Source organism: Ostrea edulis, chromosome 3 (genome assembly GCF_947568905.1).
Source record: "Ostrea edulis chromosome 3, xbOstEdul1.1, whole genome shotgun sequence".
In the NCBI taxonomy this organism is placed as follows: Eukaryota; Metazoa; Mollusca; class Bivalvia; order Ostreida; family Ostreidae; genus Ostrea; species Ostrea edulis.
Window position 1 is genome coordinate 94,300,039 of NC_079166.1, and position 23,563 is coordinate 94,323,601.

Below are 23,563 nucleotides of genomic sequence, written 5' to 3' on the forward strand. Positions count from 1 at the left end.
TTTCAGTTATTTTCTTTCGGCCATGATTCGACGTGAACCTCCACATAAATAGAGTGATGCAACCTGCAGGGCATTCCACTTCCGGATAACAGTAACAACTAAGTAAACAAACATGGAATACTTCAACTGCTATCAAATTACTGTATAAAAATGTTATTTTTCAAAGAAAGGAATCACTACAACCATTTACAAGAAAATACATTTGATTAAATTATGTGAGTTGGTGACGAAAACAAATCTAAGGAATATCTTGAGCCTGGATATCGGTAAAACATCACGCCTTCCATCCAAGGGTACGCGTCTAAATATGCCCTTTTCCTTCCTATTAAACACTAATAGTGACTTGGATCGTCATTGTGGGACTGCGCATAGCTCTTTACGGACCGTCTACTAGCGAAACACCAGTTGTATTGATGACAACTTTGCCGTACAATTGCTTACTATCGCGTGACCTCGGTATATAAACGTCAAGTTTTATCCGTCGTTCCGGCACATCCCGAAAGTTCCGTTAGCATTTCAATATAAGTTTTTTAAATGATTTTTTATACCTTAGAACCAATCCGTCCAGGACGCTAAACATAGAAGTTTTTTCGAATGGCCTAAGGCCATAGAAGTAGATTAGGGAAGAACGAAAGGAGAGTCATGAAATTTCCAACTCCGTTCAAATGAGTTTCGTTGCATAATTTCTTTTGTTTTGTTTCATTTTAGAACCAACTGTTGGAAAAGCCCACGCACTTCACAGATGTTCATAGACGACATCTTGCCTGCACACAATACCCTTTTAATGGCGGAAAGATACTACTGAATGAACACGAATGTTTAAACCCACAAAGCAGCTAGTTTACACGTAACAGAGGATAAAGCGTCCCGTAAGTTCTTGTCATTCACAATCGATTACACTTCTGTGGAAAAAAAAACGACAAGTGATATTATATTCGAATGAACATCTACTAGTTTGAAGTTTTTGTAAATTCGTCATATTTAGTTTTAAAAGGGGTGTCTTGGTGATAACTATACGAATTTAGTTTTTGTCAGACATTGAACTTTTCATCTCGCCCCTTTTACTATCAACTATAATCCATCCTGACCAGTAAACGGTATGTAAAAACCTTTGACATCACTATAGTTAACAAGATCATACTGAGAGAGAGAGAGAGAGAGAGAGAGAGAGAGAGAGAGAGAGAGAGAGCACCAAAAACCAACAACGCTTAAAATACAAATTGTTGGAGGTAAATAAGTCTATAAAAAGCATCAGCGGCAAGAACAATATGAAAATATTAAATTTTCGGGATGACTTCCACTTCTGTTCAGATCATACGTCCTTTTGTATAATATTTAGGTCCCCTGAGGCATTCAGGCCTTCTACAGCTGATCTTAGTCCGTCGTCGTGCGTTAAAAATTAAACATATTTAACTTCATGATAAACGGTTTTTCAATTCTTTTCAAATTTGATAGGAATCATCTGTTTCCTAAAAATTAGAATTTCGCTTAAATATGCAGAACGGGATTTTTTTCTAGATGTCATAGCCCTTGTGACTAGCGATACTTTTAACTAAAATCAGATGATTGATAAGGCAATTGAGTCTCTTTTTGCTCAATATTCATTCCATTGTAGTCACCTTGAACATTATATTGCTCTTTGTGTAGAAAACCCTCAAAGATAGGCTAGCAGAGTACTCTGAAAATCGGAATACCTATGCTTTGATAATTAATTCGGCATTACTGAAAGACAGGTCTAGCATAGGGCTTGCTGGGTGGCAAAGCTTATCTGGTATCCCTCAAAAGTAGGTGTTTATATCACCAGGGAACCCAGGCTAGTTGAGCGTTAATAATTAACTCGGTATTCCCGAAAGACAGGTCTAGAATTGGGCTCGCTGAGTTGGAAAGCTTATCTGGTATCCCTCAAAAGTAGATGACTTTACTACCCTGGAATTTGAAGTAGTTGGGCTTCGATGATTAACTCGGTATCCCTGAAAGACATGTCTGGCATAGCTAGCATAGGGCTCGCTGGGTGGTAAAGCTTTTCTGGAACCACTCAAAAGTAAGTGTTCATATCCCCTGGGGACCCGGACTAGTTGAGCCTTGATAATGAACTCGGTATCCCTGAAAGGCAGGTCTAATGTAGAGCTTACTGGGTGGAAAAGCTTATCTGGTATCCCTCAATGTAGGTGTTAATATCGCCCTGGAACACGGGCTAGTTGAGCCTTGATAATGAACTCGGTATCCCTGAAAGGCAGGTCTAGTATAGAGCTCACTGGGTGGCGAAACTTATCTAGTATCCCTCAAAAGTAGGTGACTTTAGCGCCCGGGAACCTGGGATAGTTGAGCCTTGATTATTAACTTGGTATCCCTGAAAGGCAGATTTAGCATAGGGCTCGCTGGGTGGCAAAGCTTTATTTGGTATCCCTCAATGTAGGTGTTAATATCGCCCTGGAACACGGGCTAGTTGAGCCTTGATATTTAACTCGCAATCCCTAAATGTTAGGTCTAGAAGAGGGCTCGCTGGGTGGCAAAGCTTATCTGGTATCGGTCAAAATTAGATGAGTTTAGCAACCTGGAACTATGGGTAGTTGGACTTCGATAATTAACTCGGTATCCCTGAAAGACATGTCTGGCATAGCTAGCATAGGGCTCGCTGGGTGGCAAAGCTTATCTGGTATCCCTCAAAAGTAGGTGACTTTAGCACCCTGGAACTCAGGGTAGTTGGGCTTTGATAATTAACTCGTTATCCCTGAAAGACATGTCTGGCATAGTTAGCATAGGGCTCGCTGGGTGGCAAAGCTTATCTGGTATCCCTCAAAAGTAGGTGACTTTAGCACCCTGGAACTCAGGGTAGTTGGGCTTTGATGATTAACTCGTTATCCCCGAAAGGCAGGTCTAGCATAGGCTCGCTTGGTGGCAAAGCTTACCTGGTATCTCCCAAAAGTAGGTGTTTATATCGCCCTGGAACCTGTGCTAATTGAACCTTGATAATTAACATTGTATCCCCGAAAGGCAGGTCTAGCCATAGGGCTCTCTGGATAGCAAAGCTTATATGATATCCCTCAAAAGTAGGTGTTAATATCGCCAAGGAACTGGACTTAGTTTGACCTTAATAATTAACTCAGTATCCCTAAAATGCAGATTTGAGGAATGCTCTTTTAATGAGTTATAATGTTGAATGAAAGTTTTGTCTTGATTTAATGTATTGATGAATGGGGGTAATTAAAATAATTTCTGTGATTAACTTAAGATTAAAAATGCCCTTCTGTACTTTCAGTGTCTTTTAAAATTCATTTCTAAAGTGAGAGAGAGCGAGAGAGAGAGAGAGAGAGAGAGAGAGAGAGAGAGAGAGAGAGAGAGAGAGAGAGAGAGAGAAGGTATTGATTGACCTTGATTAAAAATTTTAGTTGACAATGACAGAAGGCTATATTATATCTTCAATATATTTATTGTCTTTTTAGTCACAAAGATATTCAGATCTCAAGTGTGAAAGATGTTCAAAATGCGCATCTGGTGCATCAAAATTGGTACCGTATAAGTTTTACATATACTTGGAGCGCCATACATGTTACTATGCCATAATGTTGTCCGATCCTTGGGTGAGACCTGTTGTCTCTGTGTACGCTCATTGATTGTCTAGATTTCTAATATATCATCAAGAAAAGTATATTTGTAGAAAAAAAGTAACTTTTAATTTAATTGTTTAATATACATTATTGACAAAAGCATTCTTTTTTCTCCAAAATTTTTCTGACTTAAATAATATCCGCTGCCTGAATACTTTTGAATTATTATTTGTTATAAGAGCGATACAAAACAATTCATTAAAAGAATGCTAGTTAAAGGTAGGCTGTGCAGGTAAAATGCCGTTAAGATATTTTGGTTTCAAAGCAATATCTTAAGTATATGTCATATCTTATAAATTGGGATATATTTGTAGACACAAAGCAGTTCCCTGAAACCAGGAATACCCCTTCTTCTGATTTCTAGAAAACACGTAAATCAAATCTTTTCTATCTGACCCAGCTCTTTCCTCCTCTGATTTTAGAAAACCGGGCAGTTTAAATGTTTAGCTGACACACAAAATATAGTTACCTCTGGTATAAGGTGGATTCAATCTTCACGCTGATAAAACCTAGATTAAAATAACACCTCAATGATGTAGACAATACACGTTTGTCCTACTTAGCCTCAACTTTGTAGTTTGTCATCCACCCTTTCTTTTCATTCTTAATATCAATACTATGATAGAACTTTTATAATTGATTGAATCATTTTTTATAGCCTATATTTGCTTGTGGCGCTACAACTAAAACTACAAGTTTGTTGAACATTAAGGTATTGACTTACTGGTATATATACTGCAGTACTAGTGTATACAGACAACATTGTGACTTAGAAATACTGCAGTACTAGTGTATACAGATAACAATGTGACTTAGAAATACTGCGGTACTAGTGTATACAGACAACATTGTGACTTAGAAATACTGCAGTACTTGTGTATACAGACAACATTGTGACTTAGAAATACTGCAGTACTTGTGTATACAGACAACATTGTGACTTAGAAATACTGCAGTACTAGTGTATACAGACAACATTGTGACTTAGAAATACTGCAGTACTCGTGTATACAGACAACATTGTGACTTAGAAATACTGTAGTACTAGTGTATATAGACAACATTTCACATATTTCAATGATAATATCATTTTACACATTAGGCGTGAGATCGAAAGATCGATGTCAGATAAAAATCTAAATTCAGATAGTTAGGGGAGAGGGAGGGAGGATAAAAACTGCCGTAAGTTTCTCTCATCCACAATCGATTACACTTCTGTGGGGAAAAACGACAAGTGACTGTTAAACCCCATATACTGATAGTACATTCTCATGGACATTTAATAGTATTAATGTAGACTTCAACTTGTAAATAAACAATAGAAAAGGTAAACGGAGTGTTATTTATACTCGTATGTTTTTACTTCTCAATCAATTAGTTTCAACATTCGTCATATTTAGTTTTAAAGAGGGTGAGGGTCCTAGTGACAAATATGTGAATTTAGTTTTTTGTCAGTAATTGAACTTTTCATCTCGCCCCTTATACTTTATATCAACTATAATCCATCCTGACCAGTAAATGGTATGGCAAAACCTATGTCATTACTATAGTTAACAAGATCATATTGAGAGAGAGAGAGAGAGAGAGAGAGAGAGAGAGAGAGAGAGAGAGAGAGAGAGAGAGAGACCAAAAACCAAAAACGCTTAAAATACAAATTGTAGGAGGTCAATAAGTCTATGAAAAGCACCAAAGAACAATATGAAATTATCCAATTTTCGGGATGACTTCCACTTCTGTTCAAATCAGACGTCCTTTTCTACAATATTTAGGTCACCTGAGGCATTCAGACCTTCTACAGCTGATCTTAGTCCGTCGGCGTGCGTTAAGAATTGAACATATTTGACTTCATAATAAACGCTATTTCAATTCTTTTCAAATCATCTTTAGGACCAGGCTGATATATATAAATTGTAAACATTGGACTTTAGGGGATCTTGGACGTCAGGGGCGGAGAAAATTGACAAATTTTCAAAACTCTTCTCTACAGCCAAACATCTGTAAGAACTACATACCTAAAGATGTGAATCAGTATTAAATATTATTTTCTTTATAAGTTAGCTGATGCGGTATAAAAACTAAATGCATATTTAGGAAAAACAGAAAAGAACAGCATTTTATCAGTTAAGGTATTGGGGGGGGGGGGGCATTAAAGTTTCAAAAACACATGCTGTTTTATTCTTTTACTAAAATTAGAATTTCGCTTAAATATACAGAACGGGATTTTTTTCTACATGTCATAGCCCTTGTGACTAGCGATACTTTTAACTAAAATCAGATGATTGATAGGGCAAGTCAGTCTCCTTTTTGTTTGCTTAATATTCATTCCATTGTAGTCACCTTGAACATTATATTGCTCTTTGTGTAGAAAACCCTCAAAGACAGGTTAGCACAGTACTCTGAAAATCGGAATAGGTATGCTTTGATAATTAACTCGGCATTACTGAAAGACAGGTCTAGATTTGGGCTCGCTGAGTTGTAAAGCTTATCTGGTACATGTATCCCTCAAAAGTAGATGACTTTAGCACACTGGAATTTGGGGTAGTTGGGCTTCGATGATTAACTCGGTATCCCTGAAAGACATGTCTAGCATAGCTAGCATAAGGCTCACTCGGTGGTAAAGCTTTTCTGGAACCCCTCAAAAGTAGGTGTTTATATCGCCCGGAAACCTGGGCTAGTTGAACCTTGATAATGAACTCGGTATCCCTGAAAGACAGGTCTAATATAGAGCTTACTGGGTGGCAAAGCTTATCTAGTATCCCTCAAAAGTAGGCGTTTACATCGCCCGGGAACCCGGGCTAGTTGAGCGTTGATAATTAACTCGTGTAGACTGTAAAACAGAAAGCATTCCCGTGAAACCAAGAACATTTTAATTCAAATCTTTTCTATCTGACCCAGATTTTGGTTCCTTTAATTTTAGAAAACCAGGTAGTTTAAATGTTAAGCTGGAACAAAATATAGTTACCTCTGGTATAGGGTAGATTCAGTCTTAACATAGATATGAATTTCAGTATATTGATAATTATTTCCTTTCCGAAAATCTCACTAAATGCAGGGATATTTATTTCTCAAACATCTTCCCCTTTTGATAATGAAATTAATTACATGTAGCACATTTCATTTTAACTTATATTTGATCAAACTCTTTTCTGGGTATTTCAGAACTTCTAAATAGGGGAAATTGAATATTGATGTTCCTCTTTTTCTTATGATATCGGGTAGATTTTAATCTTTTGAGTTGACATAAATTTCAGTGTCTGGACATTTATTAATATCCCAAAAGTCTCATCAGATGCAGGTATGGTATATTCAGCAATATTTCCCAAATATCTTCTTATCAATGAAATAACATATGATTACATATCACACATTTCACTTTAACTTAAGGATCAACATTCCTATCAAATCGTTGTTGAGTTGTTTTCGAGTTTCAACGTAAGAAAGAAATGCAGAGTTTTACATGTAGTTTTGGAGACACCTAAAATGAGCAAACATTTCTTAACGACTGTTTGTAGATACTCCAACTAACGATCTTTATGCATGCTTTGCAATGAACAAAACAAAACCTTAATGTAAATTATTGTAAAACAATCTTCATGTCAGTGTAGCTATTGTTTATGAGAATAAAGAATGAATGACGATGGATAACTAAACCCGTCAAACTTAAAATTGATGACTCATCGACATTGATATATATATATATATATATATATATATATATATATATATATATATATATATATATGAAAAAGAGGTCCGTATAAGGCGGAGGAATTTATCATGACTAGTTTCGACACATACATTCTGACTACGGATTATTCCGTTTACCTTATCAGGATATAGGGCTCACGGCGGGTGTGACCGATCGAGAAGGGAGGCACCTGATCCCATCTCTGGTGTGTCCAGAGGTCCGTGTTTGCCCAACTCTCTATTTTATATTCCTTATAGGAGTTATGAGATTGATTACTGTTCCTTTTCTTCAGCTTTCACATAAAGGTAGGAACGTACTTGATTTCATTCAATCTGCATTGTTTAATGTTCAAATGAAAAACGCCACTGGTCAAGGTATATTCCAAATGATGTTAATGAACTAAGTTTTATTAATTTTGATATAAATTACAATTTTTTACAAAAATTAGAATACAGAAATCTACCCGACTAATGGGTAATTAGTTTTAATGCTATTAAGATTTTATGAGTGGGTGGAAAATCTCTTTTCTCTTCGACTGACTGTTGTTGGTGTTCCTGAGAGTACGAACAGATATGCTGTATCAGTCCCTCTTGTTGAATACACAAGTGTATATGTAAGATTTCAAACTGGAAAGTATTTGAAGATTTTGAAGTGTGTTTTGTGTACACATGCAGTGTTTGAAGTGGGTTTTGTGTACACATGCAGTGTTTGAACTGTTTTGTGTACACATGCAGTGTGTGAAGTGTGTTTTGTGTACACATGCAGTGTTCGACCTCACGTTATCACGGTTATTGCCGATAAATGCATATTCTCCTGCTATTTTGTTGAACTGCATATTTTCCTGCTTTTTTATTGAACTGCATATTTTCCTGCTTTTTTATTGAACTGCATATTTTCCTGCCTTTTTATTGAATTATTTTCACTGTGTGATATCAACTCTTTCTATTTGGATTATATATATATACATACAAAAGTACTGCCAAACTAAGGCTCCTGGCTCAGACTGCAGACTTCAAGGTCTGTGGAATGTGTGACGTCACAGAAATGTTAGGTATTTTTAGCTCAGAGTGCAAGGACTTGGAAAGGAATGCGGATTATTTAAATATCGCGTATAGGTATAAATATGAGCGCCAACATCAAAGCACTTTAAACGTTAGACATTGACATATGGTCATTGCAGAAACTATATTTGACTCAGACCTTTAAATTTCATTTATCTATATACCATGCCTGGAACTGGCAACAACGCTCGTCGCTATGTATTGCAGTGTATCAAGGAACGCAAAGAAAGAGATGCTGCGGGATTTCAATTCATCAAAGACTTTCTGATATCTGGAGTATTTCCAATTACCTTTGAAGAATATCCAGAGCATTGCAAGTATATATTCGAGAACATTCGCACTTCCGAGGGGATGATTCTCATTCATATCACAGGACAAGAACTGAAAAAACGAGTACCGAAAAAGACCTCAGAAATCCAGAGAATCATAGATCACTGGCTTGAGGAGGTGTATAAAAGACTAACAGTTTAATTTACGGAAATATCATTGTAAGAAAACATGTCTAATAACTGTGTTCACTTCACAGATAAACTGTGTGAAGTGTACTATGTAGACAATTGTTGAAGAATAGGACCATGGGAAGAATGTGCTAGAGATAGAGTTAGATTTAGAAGACGTATTTTAGAAATAGAAACTGTTATAAAGCCTATTTTAAATCAAGAACATAGGAAAAAAGTATTGAAGTCTATGCAACAATTGGAATGTTGAAAATGTACTAGAATTAGCGATGTATGTATTTAAGGAATGGGAAGTCTGAAATATTTCACTAAATCACGTGAGAGAGAATGGAATGTGAGAAGGACTATAAATGCATGCAAGAAATCATCTTCTCTATCATTCACATTAAATTTTATCACATTGCAAATGGAAGACGTACATCGTGAAATTTTGAGAAGAAATCATTCGATGTTGGTGAAGGAGATGTCTCCCGAGTTAATAGCGGACAAGTTATATAGTGACTGTATTTTAACTCTAGAGATGAAAGAAGTTGTGTTAGCACAACTCACTCGATTTGCCAAGACTAAGAAGATCTTAGAGTATCTACCAAAACGAGGGAAGAAGGCTTTTCATTCATTCTGTCGTGCATTGGAAGAAACAGGTCAATCTGAACTCGCTAGCCCATTGCGACAAGACGATTTCAGCAATGCAAGAGAACCTACCAACAATCCAACGAGTTCCAACCCTGCGAATAACAAGAAGACTTCCAAGAAGTACACACAATTATGCCAGCTTCATTTAGGAGGTGAAATCTATGTCACAGGCAGCCTATGCGAGATTGACAACGTTGTACAAATTCACATTCGTCAGTATGGTTGGGAAAATCAGAAACTCTTTCCTACCAAGAAAGGTGTTACACTGTCCTTGACAGAATGGTTAGCGCTAGAAGGCTTTCTAAACGGTATGGAAGAAGCTTTGAAGAAGTATTTCGAACGGGATTTCGAAGAGATGTGGTACCTAGGCAGTAATATTTATATAACTGCTTCTAAAGAATTTCCACTCGAGGATCTCCGCCATTACTGGAAACCAGACCCTAATGGATATTTCGTACCTACTACAAGAGGTGTGAAACTCAACCGAGCAAAGCTACAAAATCTGAAAGACATGACGTCGATCATCAGGAATTACATACCCGTCCTTCCTGCCGGTATCGACCTCCAGTCTTTAGAAGGACTTCTTAGCATTCCAGATGTAAATTGCTGAAATTGCTAAAATATTTCAGAAAGAGTATAGATAACCGAACAGTTGTAAAAACCAAATCATTCGCCTATTGCTAGCACAGAGCAATTCACCATGGAACGAATGAGTGAGAAACATTGCAGACAGATGATACGGAGTTATAATATGATTTTTGCTGTGGAAATTGTCGATTTATTATTGAGTGATATAGTATATGAACAGTGTTATGGATGTTCTGTCGAGCATCCAAGCCAAGTGCATCATCCATGCATCATGGAGACTCCTTTAACCCACCCATGGATGTATTTCGAGTTGACAGTAGGAAAAGTCAATAAAGAAATCGTTATGAAGAAGTGGTTGAAGGAAATCGCTTCCTTAAACATACCCAATTGAATGAAAGTTAACAGCGATGTCTCTAAATGGACAGAAAGACATATACCTGATACGGAATCCTGGAGAGAAGAAATTACCAAAATTTGCGAGACGATGGTGAAGTTTAAATCGCGGTAGTCGGGATGGGATGCTTTTGTATGAACGTGTTCAAAGTACATGATTTGTACATATCTTATAAATATTCAAAGATAACAGTTATGTCCTTAAAGTGAATTTGACTGTCTTGGTGAATAAACTGTGAAAATGACTTCAACTGATGGTAAATATAGCTATGTATGCATTTGTACTTTATTGTAATAAAAAAAAAAATCACTTTCAAATTTATTTTATTTCACACCTTTCCAGGTATTGATATAAGTAATGCAATTGACAAATTGTTACAGAAAGAGTATTATAATCTAAAGTCGTCAGGTTCTTACTTTGGACCATCAAAACTACACGAATCTTTGAAGGCTCGCGGAATTAATATTGGAAGACATAAAATACGAAAATGGTTGAATAATCAAGACGATTACAGTTTGCAAAAACAAGCTCGACGCCCTGTCAAAAGAGCAAGAGTTGTTGTATCGGGTATTGACAATCAGTGGGATTCTGATCTGGCGGATATGTCTTCCTTGTCAACATTTCATAAGGGTATTAAGTTTTTACTGGTTGTGATCGACATTTTTTCACGATTTGTATGGGTTCAACCTTTAAAAAATAAAACTGGTAAAAAAGTGGTAGAAGGGTTTAAACAGATTTTACAAAAGGGTCGCAAATGTAAATTACTCAGGACGGACAAAGGTTGTGAATTTACAAATCGTTTGTTGCAAGAATATTTAAAATCTCAAGATATATACTTTTTCACAACACGAAACTCGGATACCAAAGCCAATTATTCTGAACGCGTTATACAGACTTTGAAGTCTAGAATATATAGATACTTTACAAAAAATAGAATAAAACGATCTGTAGACGTTTCACCAGATATAGTGCGGAGTTATAATGAAACCCCACATATATCTTTAAATAATAATATGTTGACGGTGCTACCGTTTGGGCGAACGCAACTTCATGTATATATATTTTGTAATGTTCATGCTTTGATCAGGTTCAATTTAAACAATATCTATTTGCCAAATACTCATTACATGAATTTTCTCCCAAGGTTTTATATTAAAAATCATTAAAACATGAATACATGAATCTAATTGAAATATTTTTATGCTATACATGTATATACATTTTATTTCTGCTGCCTTCACTGTGTCTGGCTTAACCTTTGATGCATGACCTGTTCTGCTGTATGCTCTCAGCCTCTACTTTCCTTTTTTTTTCTACTCTCAATCTTTTTAAGTTACTAATTGCATGATAAAAATGCCCAAACCTTTCAAGTTTGTAAAACTATGTTTAGGCCTAAACAGCACTGCCTTTAAACACAAAACGCATTTCAATATAATGAAAATTTAAAAATAAAGCGATAAATTCAACTATTGGGCATGTATATGCCCCATGCCCCCCCTACACACACACACACACACACACACACACACACACACACACACACACACATATGTGAACTTATCTTAAAGAAATGAAATTCATATGATAATCCCTTTGTAGCAATGGTATGTTCCAAAAGAGAAAACTAGAACAATTTTTATAATATTGTACATAATCCTAGTTGTAACACAATGATGAAATATTTCAGCATTCACATATAATCATTGTATAAAATTGCAACATAATTGGTTCCAGCCCCTCTCCACTGTTATTTTGAGGATAAATTAATTAAGATTGATTCACAAAACTAGAATTAATTAATGATATTTAAGTCGTTCATAGCAAGTGGCATGGTTGGTTATCATGAGGGAGAAGGGGGTGGGTGGGTGGGTGGTGGTGTCATCGTGGTTTGCATTACCGGACATGTTAAAAGGAAATGGATTTAAGCACTTATCATTTTTAGGCGCGGGAAAGAAACCAAAGATTTAAAAAAAAATGTTTTCAATCCGACCGATTTCCATCGATTTTTTTTTTGCAATTTCTTAAATAGTACTAATTCAGTACCTTTGATCCCTCACATATTCTAACAATTTAAAAAAAAATTAGTCTCCCTTTTTCCTATTGAGAATTTAGTATTTTAATCAGATTTGTGGTTTGCAGTCGATTATACACAATTTGTATTCGATGCCATATTACGTCATCTTCACAAGTCAAGGGTTATTGATTCGTTACCTCGCACTAACCCTTGACATCAGTCGCTATTTAAAAGTTGGGCTCGAGAAGAAACATATGATTGGTTTGCAGCCTGGAGCTGCAAACCAATCAGACAACGGCTTTTATAATCGGTCGAAAACAAAACTAAACAGTAAACACTCATGGCGACGGCATTATGGTGTAGAATTTGTGGCCAATTAGTACAAGACAGATACCATCGATTGATTTTTGGGAGTTCGTTTTGTTTGAAGAAACAATTAGACGAGGTTTTGGGGGTATGAGCCGAATGAAAATGATGGATTGTCGTAGTACGTTTGTCGACTATGTTTTAACAAATTAAACAAGTTGTCTAAAATTGACTATGAACTATATAATAAACTACAACAATTAAAGGACGAAAAATGTGAATTATTGATTACGTTACGAAATAATTTAACACGCAATGATGTTGAAAAGTGGGGCGACTATCAGCGTCACTGCATTTCCCCCCAAAATAATGGGAACAACTTCGTAAGGTAGCGATTTACCACTGCCGGTTTTAGTCCCAATAAAAACATCTTTTCCTTCTCTGATACATGATATCGAAAGCTTTTGGTTTTCAGTCAAATGATCGATTTGATGTTTTTCACATCTTTTCATCAACGGACGCCATTTTTTACTTTCTGTTTATTCCCTTACCAAACTTTCATCTGAAACAAGAAATCCCATTGGCTGATTAATTTTAACGTTTTGCGTCATCCTTTTTCTCGAGCCCAACTTTTAAATAGCGACTGATGTCAAGGGTTAGTGCGAGGTAACGAATCAATAACCCTTGACTTGTGAAGATGATATTACGTATGCTTAATGTTTATGTATATTCAATATTGTCCCGGTAGTATGACTTTTACAGATGGAAATAACAAGTACCGGTACATATTTAGATCCGCCACTGTCAGTCTAATTATGACGTACGTCAAAACGTAGACGTGACGTCACACATCATCTTAGCCTGCCTTTCATAAACATTGCACTTCGTTAAACATTTCGCCTAATGGTGCACTACATTTTGGAGCAAGGAGGTCACAAGATTAGGTTGATAATCCACGTAAGTTCACAATCATATTCCAAGGTGTGACTTTGCAAGATCTCAGCCATTTTTGACAAGGGACTTCTGGGATTGGCGTCAAAAAATTTTCCTTGTTAGAGGTTTAGAGTTAGCTCGGATTATTTCCCGCGCTCTAGTCATTAGAGCTCGCAGTACGAGCCATCGCTATTACATCAAAAGATGTAACCAAAAGGAACGAGGCTGATGTTTGGGCCTATCAGTATTTGAAACCTGTGAAGACAAAAACCGTTAAGCGTACTCCATTTCATCTGAAATTAAATGACATGGTTAGAATAAGCCACGAAAATGCTGTCTTTAAAAGGGTATACAACGAGCAGTTTTCCAAGGAAATATTTAAGGTAGCGCAACGCTTTCGCATACAAGGCATTCCTATGTATAAAATAAAAGATTCTTCAAACTAGTCGATCAAGGGAAATTTTTACGAGTCAGAGCTACAAAAAGTTGATAAAAATGAAGATTTCCTTTGGATCATTGACAAAAAAAATAGAAAGCGCAATGTTAATGGCAAGGTCGAATACCTCATGTCTTTTGAAGGGTGGTCAAGTAAATATAACATGTGGATCCCAGTGATATCAATGATATAAAAGATACAGAGCAATCAACATGAGTATTTACGCCATTGTAAGCAGTGAATCTTCCCTACAGTATTTTCCTCAAAATAAGGCATATCATTTCAAATGTCATTTGAATACATCTCTAAATTTAGAAGGGGTTTGGAAAGTTGCTTTACTAGAAGCAAATATTTCTTCTAGCAAACATCTGAAAGCGTTAAAGCCATTGTATATCTACTCCAATATATGCGGAGAGTCAATTGTAGATGGTGACAAACAGCCCATCCTCAGAAAATTAATGGGTAATTCACCTGACAATTGGGATTCTGTATTCAATGTGGGACATTACATGCCAGTAAAAATAAACAGCATTTCCGATATCGACATCTATATAACCACCAGAGAAGGTGTTTTAGCCTCATTTCTAGATCAGCCGTACAGCATTACACTTCATTTTAGAGCCTTCCCATTTATCTAAACATGGATTTATTAACGAAAAAATGTATGTACCAGATCCTAAAACGTGGATTGACTACTATAGAAATGTATCGAATGTATCATACATCGCTTACGGGAATAAAAATCAAACCGAGGGAGCTCTGATGGGTTCAACAAAACAGTTTATGATACCTATAGAGAACGATGCCCATGTGATGCCACAACAAAAGGACTTGCCGAAATTGCAACTTGTATCACCCGCCGAGCAAGTTGTGCAACAAGCCAAGGATGAGCTGAAGAAAGGTATAAAAAGAAACAAGAATGAAAATATCGTCATTTCTACCCCGAAACGTCAGAAGCGCAACACGTCTAAAGTGCGTAAGCCAAGCAAAGCTAAAACGGTTGGTAGGAAAACATCACCTCAAAAGACGAAACGACTCCCGCAGAAATCCAAGAAAGCTCGTCAACAAAAATCTAGAAAACCACGTCAACAGAACTCGAAGAAAACAAAGCAGTCACGGAAAACAAAACAAGTTCGAAAACGTTCACCTAAGAAGAATAAGCTTGATAATTTTAACGATATATTTGCATGATGGCAGCCGTACAATTTCAAGATGCCCAGCCAAGCAGCCTAAATTTATTTTCCCTACCACCCACTCAGACCGCCATTGAGAAAATTTACTATCAAGAAGTTAGACCGATATCTCAAATCAGCGGAAATTCACCGATATAATTCATCATTTCTGGTCAGAATGGAATGGAATACGTAAACTTGAAGCAGAGTAAAGTGTACATTAAAGCCAGAATTGTTCACAGCAATGGATCCCATTTAAACGGGATAGAGTATGTGGGCCCTGTCAATTTACTGGCAGGTTCTTTGTCAAGTAGATGTCACACTTCAAGGAAAATCAGTTACCTCGACAACAAATCATTACCCTTACAAGTGCATGTTTGAGACTTTACTTTCTTACGGATCAGGGGCAAAAACATCCCAGCTAACTTCTCAGCTCTTTATCAAGGATACCCCTGGCGCAATGGACGATCATGATGTTAAAAATGGCCAAAATAATGGGTTGTATTCTCGATCTAAACATTTTCAAAAACCGTCAACCTGGAAGGACCCTCTACTCAGACGTATTCAAAATGGATCGTTACATACTGAACCAAGTGTCCATCGGTGTGCGACTCTATCGTTCGAAGGGGGAATTCTGTCTCATTACCAACGAGACTGATGCAGACTTTCAAGTCATCGTAGATGACATCCTCTTGAGAGTCTGTAAACTACAAATCAATCCTGCTCTGATCTACGGACATGCGGAAATTCTACAAAAAAACCCAGCCTTATACCCGTATACTAGAACTGAAATCAAAATGATGGCCATTCCAACAGGACAAGTCACCTTCACCTGGGACAACATGTTTCAAGGAATGAAACCTAATCAAGTGGTTGTGGCTTTTGTGGATTCTGCCGCTGTAGCAGGGACCTATTCAACCAACCCATTTAATTTTACGCATTATGGGTTGAATCCGATAGGCCTGTACGTGGACAACATTCCCGTTGGGGGCAATCCTCTTAGGCTTAATTATGACGATTCTAGTGGACAGACCATTCTTCCCGCCTTTGATAGTATGTTTGAAGTGATGGGGAAATGGATGCAAGACTCGGGGAACCAGTTAAACAGAGACGATATTGCACAGGGATATGCCCTGTACTGTTTCGACATTGAGCCTCAGATCACGTCTCAAGAAAATTACACCACCTTATTAAAACAAGGAAACACACGTATTGAAGCTCAGTTTAGTAAAGCCCTGCCGAATACCGTCACGTGTATTGTCTACGCCACATTCCCTGCCCTGTTTAAGATCAAAAGTTCCAGAGACGTTATCGTAGAATGAATACGGAACAATTACAGCGCGCCATACAGTGTGATGTCTACATGGAGAGTTGCGTTTTAGGGGTATTTCCAGTCGACCACATACCACCCCATCTACCCCTTAGGACGGGAGTGATCGTGAATACAGATCCGACCTATTTACTTGGACGTCACTGGGTCGCTTTTTATCTTAACCAGCAGAATGAATTGGAATGCTTTGATTCGTTTGGGAATTCACCGGCTGTTTATTCCATGTATTTGAGACAATTCATGAAGAGATTTTCTAAAACAAGCATTAATCCAAGACAATTACAAAGTGGAAATACTAATGTGTGTGGACAATATTGCTTACTGTATTTAATGTGTAGATGTAGAGACCTATCGATAGATTACTTTTTACATTTATTTTATAATCAAACAAGCATCAATGATGAATTTGTATATAATCTGATTAAAAGAAACTTTGAGTGTTGTTTATATAATTGTAATCATGGTCAATGCAGTGTTTCTGAAAATAAAATATTGTAAACATTTTATATTTATGTGCTTTTAAAGTTTGTGATGCATTTCAATGAATGTCATCAACGATGAATGACGTATGGTGGAACAAACAAAGTTTGGTGCCTTTAGAAGCACCCACAAGTATTTTTGTGATGGGGGTGAGCGGCTCCGGTAAAAGTTACTTTACCCGAGAAATATTAAAACATGCTGATGGGATGTTTAAGGAACCCGTCGTTCGAATCATGGCGTATGGCTAGACTTGTACAATCAAATGAAACAAGACATGCCTTTCATAGAGTTTTACAAAGGGTTCCCTCCAGCTGATGAAATGCATGAATGGGGTAATACTAAGGGGCATAAAATATTAGTGTTAGACGACCTCATGATCGATGCAGCTGACAACTTGGACATGGTGCATTTGCTTTGCGTTGGATCACCTCATTACGATATTACTGTTATTCATTTAATGCAAAACTTATTTCATAAGGGCAAAGCTATGCGCACTGCTTCTCTAAATTGTCATTATTTTATCCTGTTCCCGTCCTACAGAGATCGATTACAAATCCAATTATTTGGTAAACAGCTATTCCCAAGGAAGAGTAAATACTTTATGGACGTTTTTGAAAAGGCCACAGCTAAGCCGTACGGCTGTTTACTAGTAGATTTAAATCCGCATTCCAACAAAGCGTATCAGTTGCGCACTGACATTTTACCTGGGCAGGTCACTAAACCTTTTCAACCAAAATGAATGACGAAAAAATAAAGTCTCTTTGTTTGTATTTAACATCGAGTCCAAAGCAGCAGGTCACATACATATTAAAACCCATCACGAAAGACCTACTTCAAATTATCCTTGAAATATTATATAACATTGCTAAAGGTGTACTTGCTATTTTTAATGAAGATAAGCAAAAATTTTAAAAATATAAAACCATCCTGCGAAAACTCATCGCACCAGACGTTAAGTGGACTTCAAGGAAGAAACTATTGTGGAAAACCAGACACTTGGTACCTCTCATTGTTCAAAGCTACCTGAAACATGTCAAAAGAACTCGTGTTGATTCCGAAGAGAAAATATGAAGACCTACTCCAGCAAAGAATGGACGAACCCCAGCATGGTGAAGGATTGGAGTCAGACGACCAGTCAAATATTTCAGCGCAGAAGTCAAATGATGAGGCAGAGATGAAGTATCGTGTTAGTGAGGAAAATAAAAGCATTGATGTGAAAGATAATAAACTAAAAGATGACAAACTATCTAGCTATGTGAAAATGAAGCCAGCTACATTTGCAAAGAAGTCCAAATATGTGCAAAAGAAAAAATGGTTAACATTTGATATATGAGTATGTTACATGTTTAATACAAATCCGCTCAATGATTTTAAATCTCGAGACATTCAATGACTTTTAAATCTCGAGGGATTTACCTGTGTGATACCGTCTCTCAATGACCTACACTAAAGTTGGAAAAACATGATAATCTTTTTTTCTTTTCATAATAAATGTGTTGATTGTGTTTGATATTTATTATTTCACCAATGAAGGTAGACATGGCTGGATCATTCGTTTTTGCTCACTATGAATTCTTAAAAAGTCTAGGGAGAGAACCTAACGAACGCAGCAGAATAATGCTCATACGAGAGCCACATATAGATACTATGAGAGCACTGTCTAAAGTCATAACCTTCATACTTAACAACACTTTCCCCACTCTATCTTACGATCAAAGAATTTTTCGGGAAAACTGCAATGTCATGAGACATATAATTAGCCCAATTATTTCCCTCTCGAGAAAGAAGAGGACTCTGGAAAGATATAACAAATTGATTCCCAGACTTCTCCGCGAGCAATACATTATAAACACATGTCTACATGAATTAAGGAAGAGTCTCAACATGGTCTAGATCGGGTACTAAATAATGTGTTCTTGATTAGAGTGAAAATATATTTTTTTTGCGCGATAGTTACACCAGCCGTCAATTTTGCCGCGGAATGCGATAGCAACATGAAAAGGTATGCATGGTATTTCCAATCATTATGACGCAGGAATGCGGTCACTGCGCATATGCAACATTCCTAACGTTAGAATGCGGTACATACAATATATATAGCAATTTGGAGTGAAACTTTCTCATTTCATTGCCAATCATGGAGTTAGAAAGTCATGAACGAGGAAAACCTAAATCAAAAAGGAAAAGAGACGAAATCGACGATTTTAATAGTAGTGAAGATGAAGTGCTATGTGCCGAGTTGGATTCTACTGAACGGAAACTTTAAAAAATTAAACAATCAGAGGATTATTTTTTGTGTGATGTGTGTGGAAAACAATTAAAACATAGGCAAAGTTTTCGCAATCATATGCAGTCCCATGTTTCATCATTCGCCTGTAAATGTGGAATATATATATATATATATATATATATATATATATATATATATATAGACGGACCAGACCAGGATTTTAACCCGGGATTCCTGAATTGCTAGTTAGGTGCTCTACCAGCTGAGATATCTGGCCATTGGCGATCGAACCCGACTGGCCGCTATATTCCTCCCTCCTTAAATGTCTTCACACCTGAAGACATCAACCCAGGATCTTAATCCCCTGGCAGGCATTTTCACCTGTCAGTTCCAGGGGCTGGTCACAGTACCAAAAGTAACAAGAAGGGATAAAATGCAACTGACCATATCGGGATTCGAACCCGGGTCCTCTGAATCTCTAGTCAGGTGCTCTACCAAATGAGCTAACTGGCCACCGGCGATCGAACCCGGCTGAACTCTACACATTTATAAATTGTAGTCAATTATTGTTGTTATACATGTACAAAGAAAAGCATCAATAAAGAATAATGTTAATATAACTTTAATCAATATATATGTAAAATCATCGACAATACGATCTGTTTTCAAGGACCCTATATATTTCCGTATTACCACTTTAAGTGTCTATAGATGTACATAGAATAAATGCAATTAAAGCTATTTACGATAAAATTTAGATTTAAAAAGTTTGATGAAATAATCTTCATTTGTTAAACGAAGATTTATTTAACAAGTATCAAACTTTATTATTCTGCAAGATCAATAATAGGCATCGATAAACAACAAATTAACTTCATATCGTATTATCTTAAGTTGTCATTAAAAAAGAAAACTGGCTTGGATCCGCCACATTACTTTCATATTTGCTATTTCAGGGTAGTTAATCGAAAGCGAAAGTAGAGTTTTAATTAATTTATGATACATTATCAAAGGTGCAAGCAGTATCTCTGGAGAAAGCGTTTTGGAGTTTATCGACAAAAATATTGTTAGTCTATAAGTATAGATAATCTCATAATTCATTTGTTTCTTGATGCCGCTGTGTGAGTGCGGTGAGAGAAGGTGTGAATATATATTAATACAAAAATGCGCTATATTTTCATTTTTCAAATCTGACTTTTCATGAATAACGGAGAAAACATTAAATATGCATGCATATATAACAATCACCTTTAGAACAATGTGTTATAGTCTCTAAAGCTCGTGCATATCGAATCAGTTGAGATATATAAACACCATATGCAGGTGATAATGGAATATTGCTACATACATATGGGAAGTTGACGATGGAGAAGCTGAAATCATCCTGTTTGTCATACAGTTGAGTTGTCAGTTTGCCGTTAATTTCTACTATCAATAAAATATCTAAGTATGAACCAGAAGTGGACGACTCTGTGGTGTCCTTTAATTGGAGCTCACAGGGATATATCAAATCGACATATGAATGAAAGCTATCATTGTTAATAGACAAAACGTCATCGAAAAGTAGAATTGAAGGCCACAGCGAGAGATTTTTTCTTCTCACGTAGAAGGTTTTGAATAAATTCTGAATATGAATATAGAAACAGGTCAGCTAACAAAGGAGCACAATTTGTGCCCATGAGAATTCCAACAGACTGTTGGAAGACCTGATCATCAAAGACTACGAAGATATTGTCAATGAGGAACTCCAGCATATTTTTTATTTCATGGGCACGAATTGTGTGTCCCTTTGTTACCTGACTTGTTCTTATAATTCTATGAAGCAGAATTTATTCAAAAACTTTCACTTGAGAAGAACAAATCACTTACTCTGGCCTTCAATTCGACGTATAGATATATCACTGGTGTATTCTCTATTATCAATAATAAATTTCATTCATATATCGATTCTATGAACTCGAAATAAAAGACACCACAGAGTCGTCCACTTCTGCTTCATACTTTGATATCTTATTGAAAATAGATATCAACGGCAAACTAACAACTCAACTTTAAAACAAACGGGATGATTTCAGCTTCCCTATCGTCAACTTCTCATATTTATGTAACAATATTCCATTATTACCTGCATGTGGTGTTTATATATCTCGACTGATTCGATATGCAAGAGCTTGTTCTGCTTATGGTCAGTTTTTAAATCGAGGCAGGCTACTAACAAACAAGCTGATGGCACAGGGGTTTCAACAGTCTCGATTAAATTCAGCATTTCACAAATTGTATGTTCGGTATTACGATCTAGTTTGCCAATATAACCTCTCATTGGGTCAAATGCTGTCTGACGTGTTTCAAACCGATTGCTAGACCGTTCTTTGCACACTGATTTGACTACGGATTGCTCCGTGTACTTGAACAAGATATAGGGCACACTGATTTTGACTGCGGATAACTTCGTTTACCTGATCAGGATATAGGGCTCACAGCGGGTGTGACCGGTCAACAGGGGATGCTTACTCTTCCTAGGCACCTAATCCCAACTGTGGTGTATCCAGGGGTCCGCGCTTGCCCAACTATCTATTTTGTATTGCCTATAGGAGTTATTAGATTGATAACTGTTTGTTATCATCGCCTTTCATAGTGCTATAACCCACCATTTTATTGCATAGTATATCTAAAATTTATGCGGACTACAAATCCAGACTTCTATGTGCGGTATTAAGTCCACAAGAAATCAACTTTTAGGGGGAAGGGGGTGTTTATAATAGTTAACCGGGATTCCTGCAATTCCACGCTCCGGAGTAAACACTGAAAGTTGTACAATAAGAAACAAATGTTATGTTTTGTTTCTGTTAAAATTGAATATACTAAGTGTATAATATGATATTTTTTTTATTCCAGTAAAATCTCATCACGGAGGGTGTTATACGCATTTGAGGGGAAGGGAATACGACACGGGATATGAAATGAATAGTAAACTAAAAACATTCAAGGAAAAATTTCTTCCAGAATTCAACGAATTCAATCTGAATTGTGGAGGATGTTGTATCGGGTATTTGGAGAAAGAAAGAGGTTACTCATATAAGAGGGACAATTTCCCTTTTGAAGGAGTATGTTACTCAAGAAATGAAGATTTCTCTGGGGAATATATTGAGGCTTATGCGAAATTTAGTCCTAGAGATCGGGCTCTTCTTCAAACACCCCGACAACAAGATTTCAATCATAGTTTATTGGAAAACGATCGAAGCTATCAATGTAATGTTAAAAGCATGCAACTTGGAGAAAAAGGGGACACAGCGATTCATTTCTACAGCGTTCTTATAATAAAAGCAGACCCAAAAGAGCTCCTTAACATAAAATTGAAATTTATTAGTGCCACCCTTATAGAACGGTACTTACAAACACAGAACAAAACAAATCTGTCATGCACAGAAACATCATCAGGCAAAATAAAAGGGTATATCCTTACAATAGAAAAAAAAAAGTAAATAAAGAAGTTAAACCTCACTCATCAGAAGGAAAAGAAGAAGAAAAAGATGATGGTGGTGATCTAGCTAACGAGTTTTAAAGGAAGACCAAATTGGAAAACAATTAATGCAATGGTTGATATTAACGCACCTATATTCCAGAATAACATCTGCAAAGATAAACTCACATGTACCATTTTCCTGTATCAAGGTTTAAAATTCTTTTTAAATGTGAAACTGTATTGAAATAATGAATACTGTTCAGCAATAAATGTTGAAAAATGTTATTTGATACCTTGAGTAGTTTGTCGTTATATTGTAGCCACACCAGAGTAAACTCATATATGTACATATGTACTAATAGAGCTTTGACAAAGAGGAAAAAATGCTTTATTTCATTGAAGGTAGACCGTAAGGGCAAACTAACAACTCAACTTTAGGATAAACGGGATGATTTCATCTTCTCCATCGTCAATTTCCCATATTTATGCATCAATATTCCTTTATCCCCTACATATGTTTATATATCTCAACTGAGTCGATAAGCAAGACCTTGTTCTGTGTCTGGTCAGGGTTTTTTTAAATCGAGACAAACTACTGACAAACAAGTTGATGTGAAGGGGTTTCAACAGTCTCGTTTAAAGTCAGTATTTCGCAACTTCTATGGTCGTTATAACGATCTAGTTTGACAATACAAGCAATCATTGGGTCAAATGCTGTCTGATGTGTTTCATACCTGTTGTTAGACCGTTTTTGGTATACTGATTTAAA

At 36.6% G+C, this 23,563-nt stretch overlaps 2 protein-coding genes across 2 annotated transcripts; both read left to right on the forward strand.

Moving 5' to 3' along the window:
- Positions 1-7,378: 7,378 nt before the first annotated feature.
- Positions 7,379-23,079, forward strand: LOC125677157 (uncharacterized). The gene is made up of 2 exons (XM_048915130.2): positions 7,379-7,601; positions 22,227-23,079. The coding sequence occupies exons 1-2, from the start codon at positions 7,559-7,561 to the stop codon at positions 22,811-22,813; spliced, it is 630 nt and encodes a 209-aa protein (XP_048771087.1). The 5' UTR covers positions 7,379-7,558; the 3' UTR covers positions 22,814-23,079.
- Positions 7,595-11,860, forward strand: LOC125677156 (uncharacterized). Its single transcript, XM_048915129.2, has one exon. The coding sequence runs from the start codon at positions 9,102-9,104 to the stop codon at positions 10,056-10,058; it is 957 nt and encodes a 318-aa protein (XP_048771086.1). The 5' UTR covers positions 7,595-9,101; the 3' UTR covers positions 10,059-11,860.
- Positions 23,080-23,563: the final 484 nt, after the last annotated feature.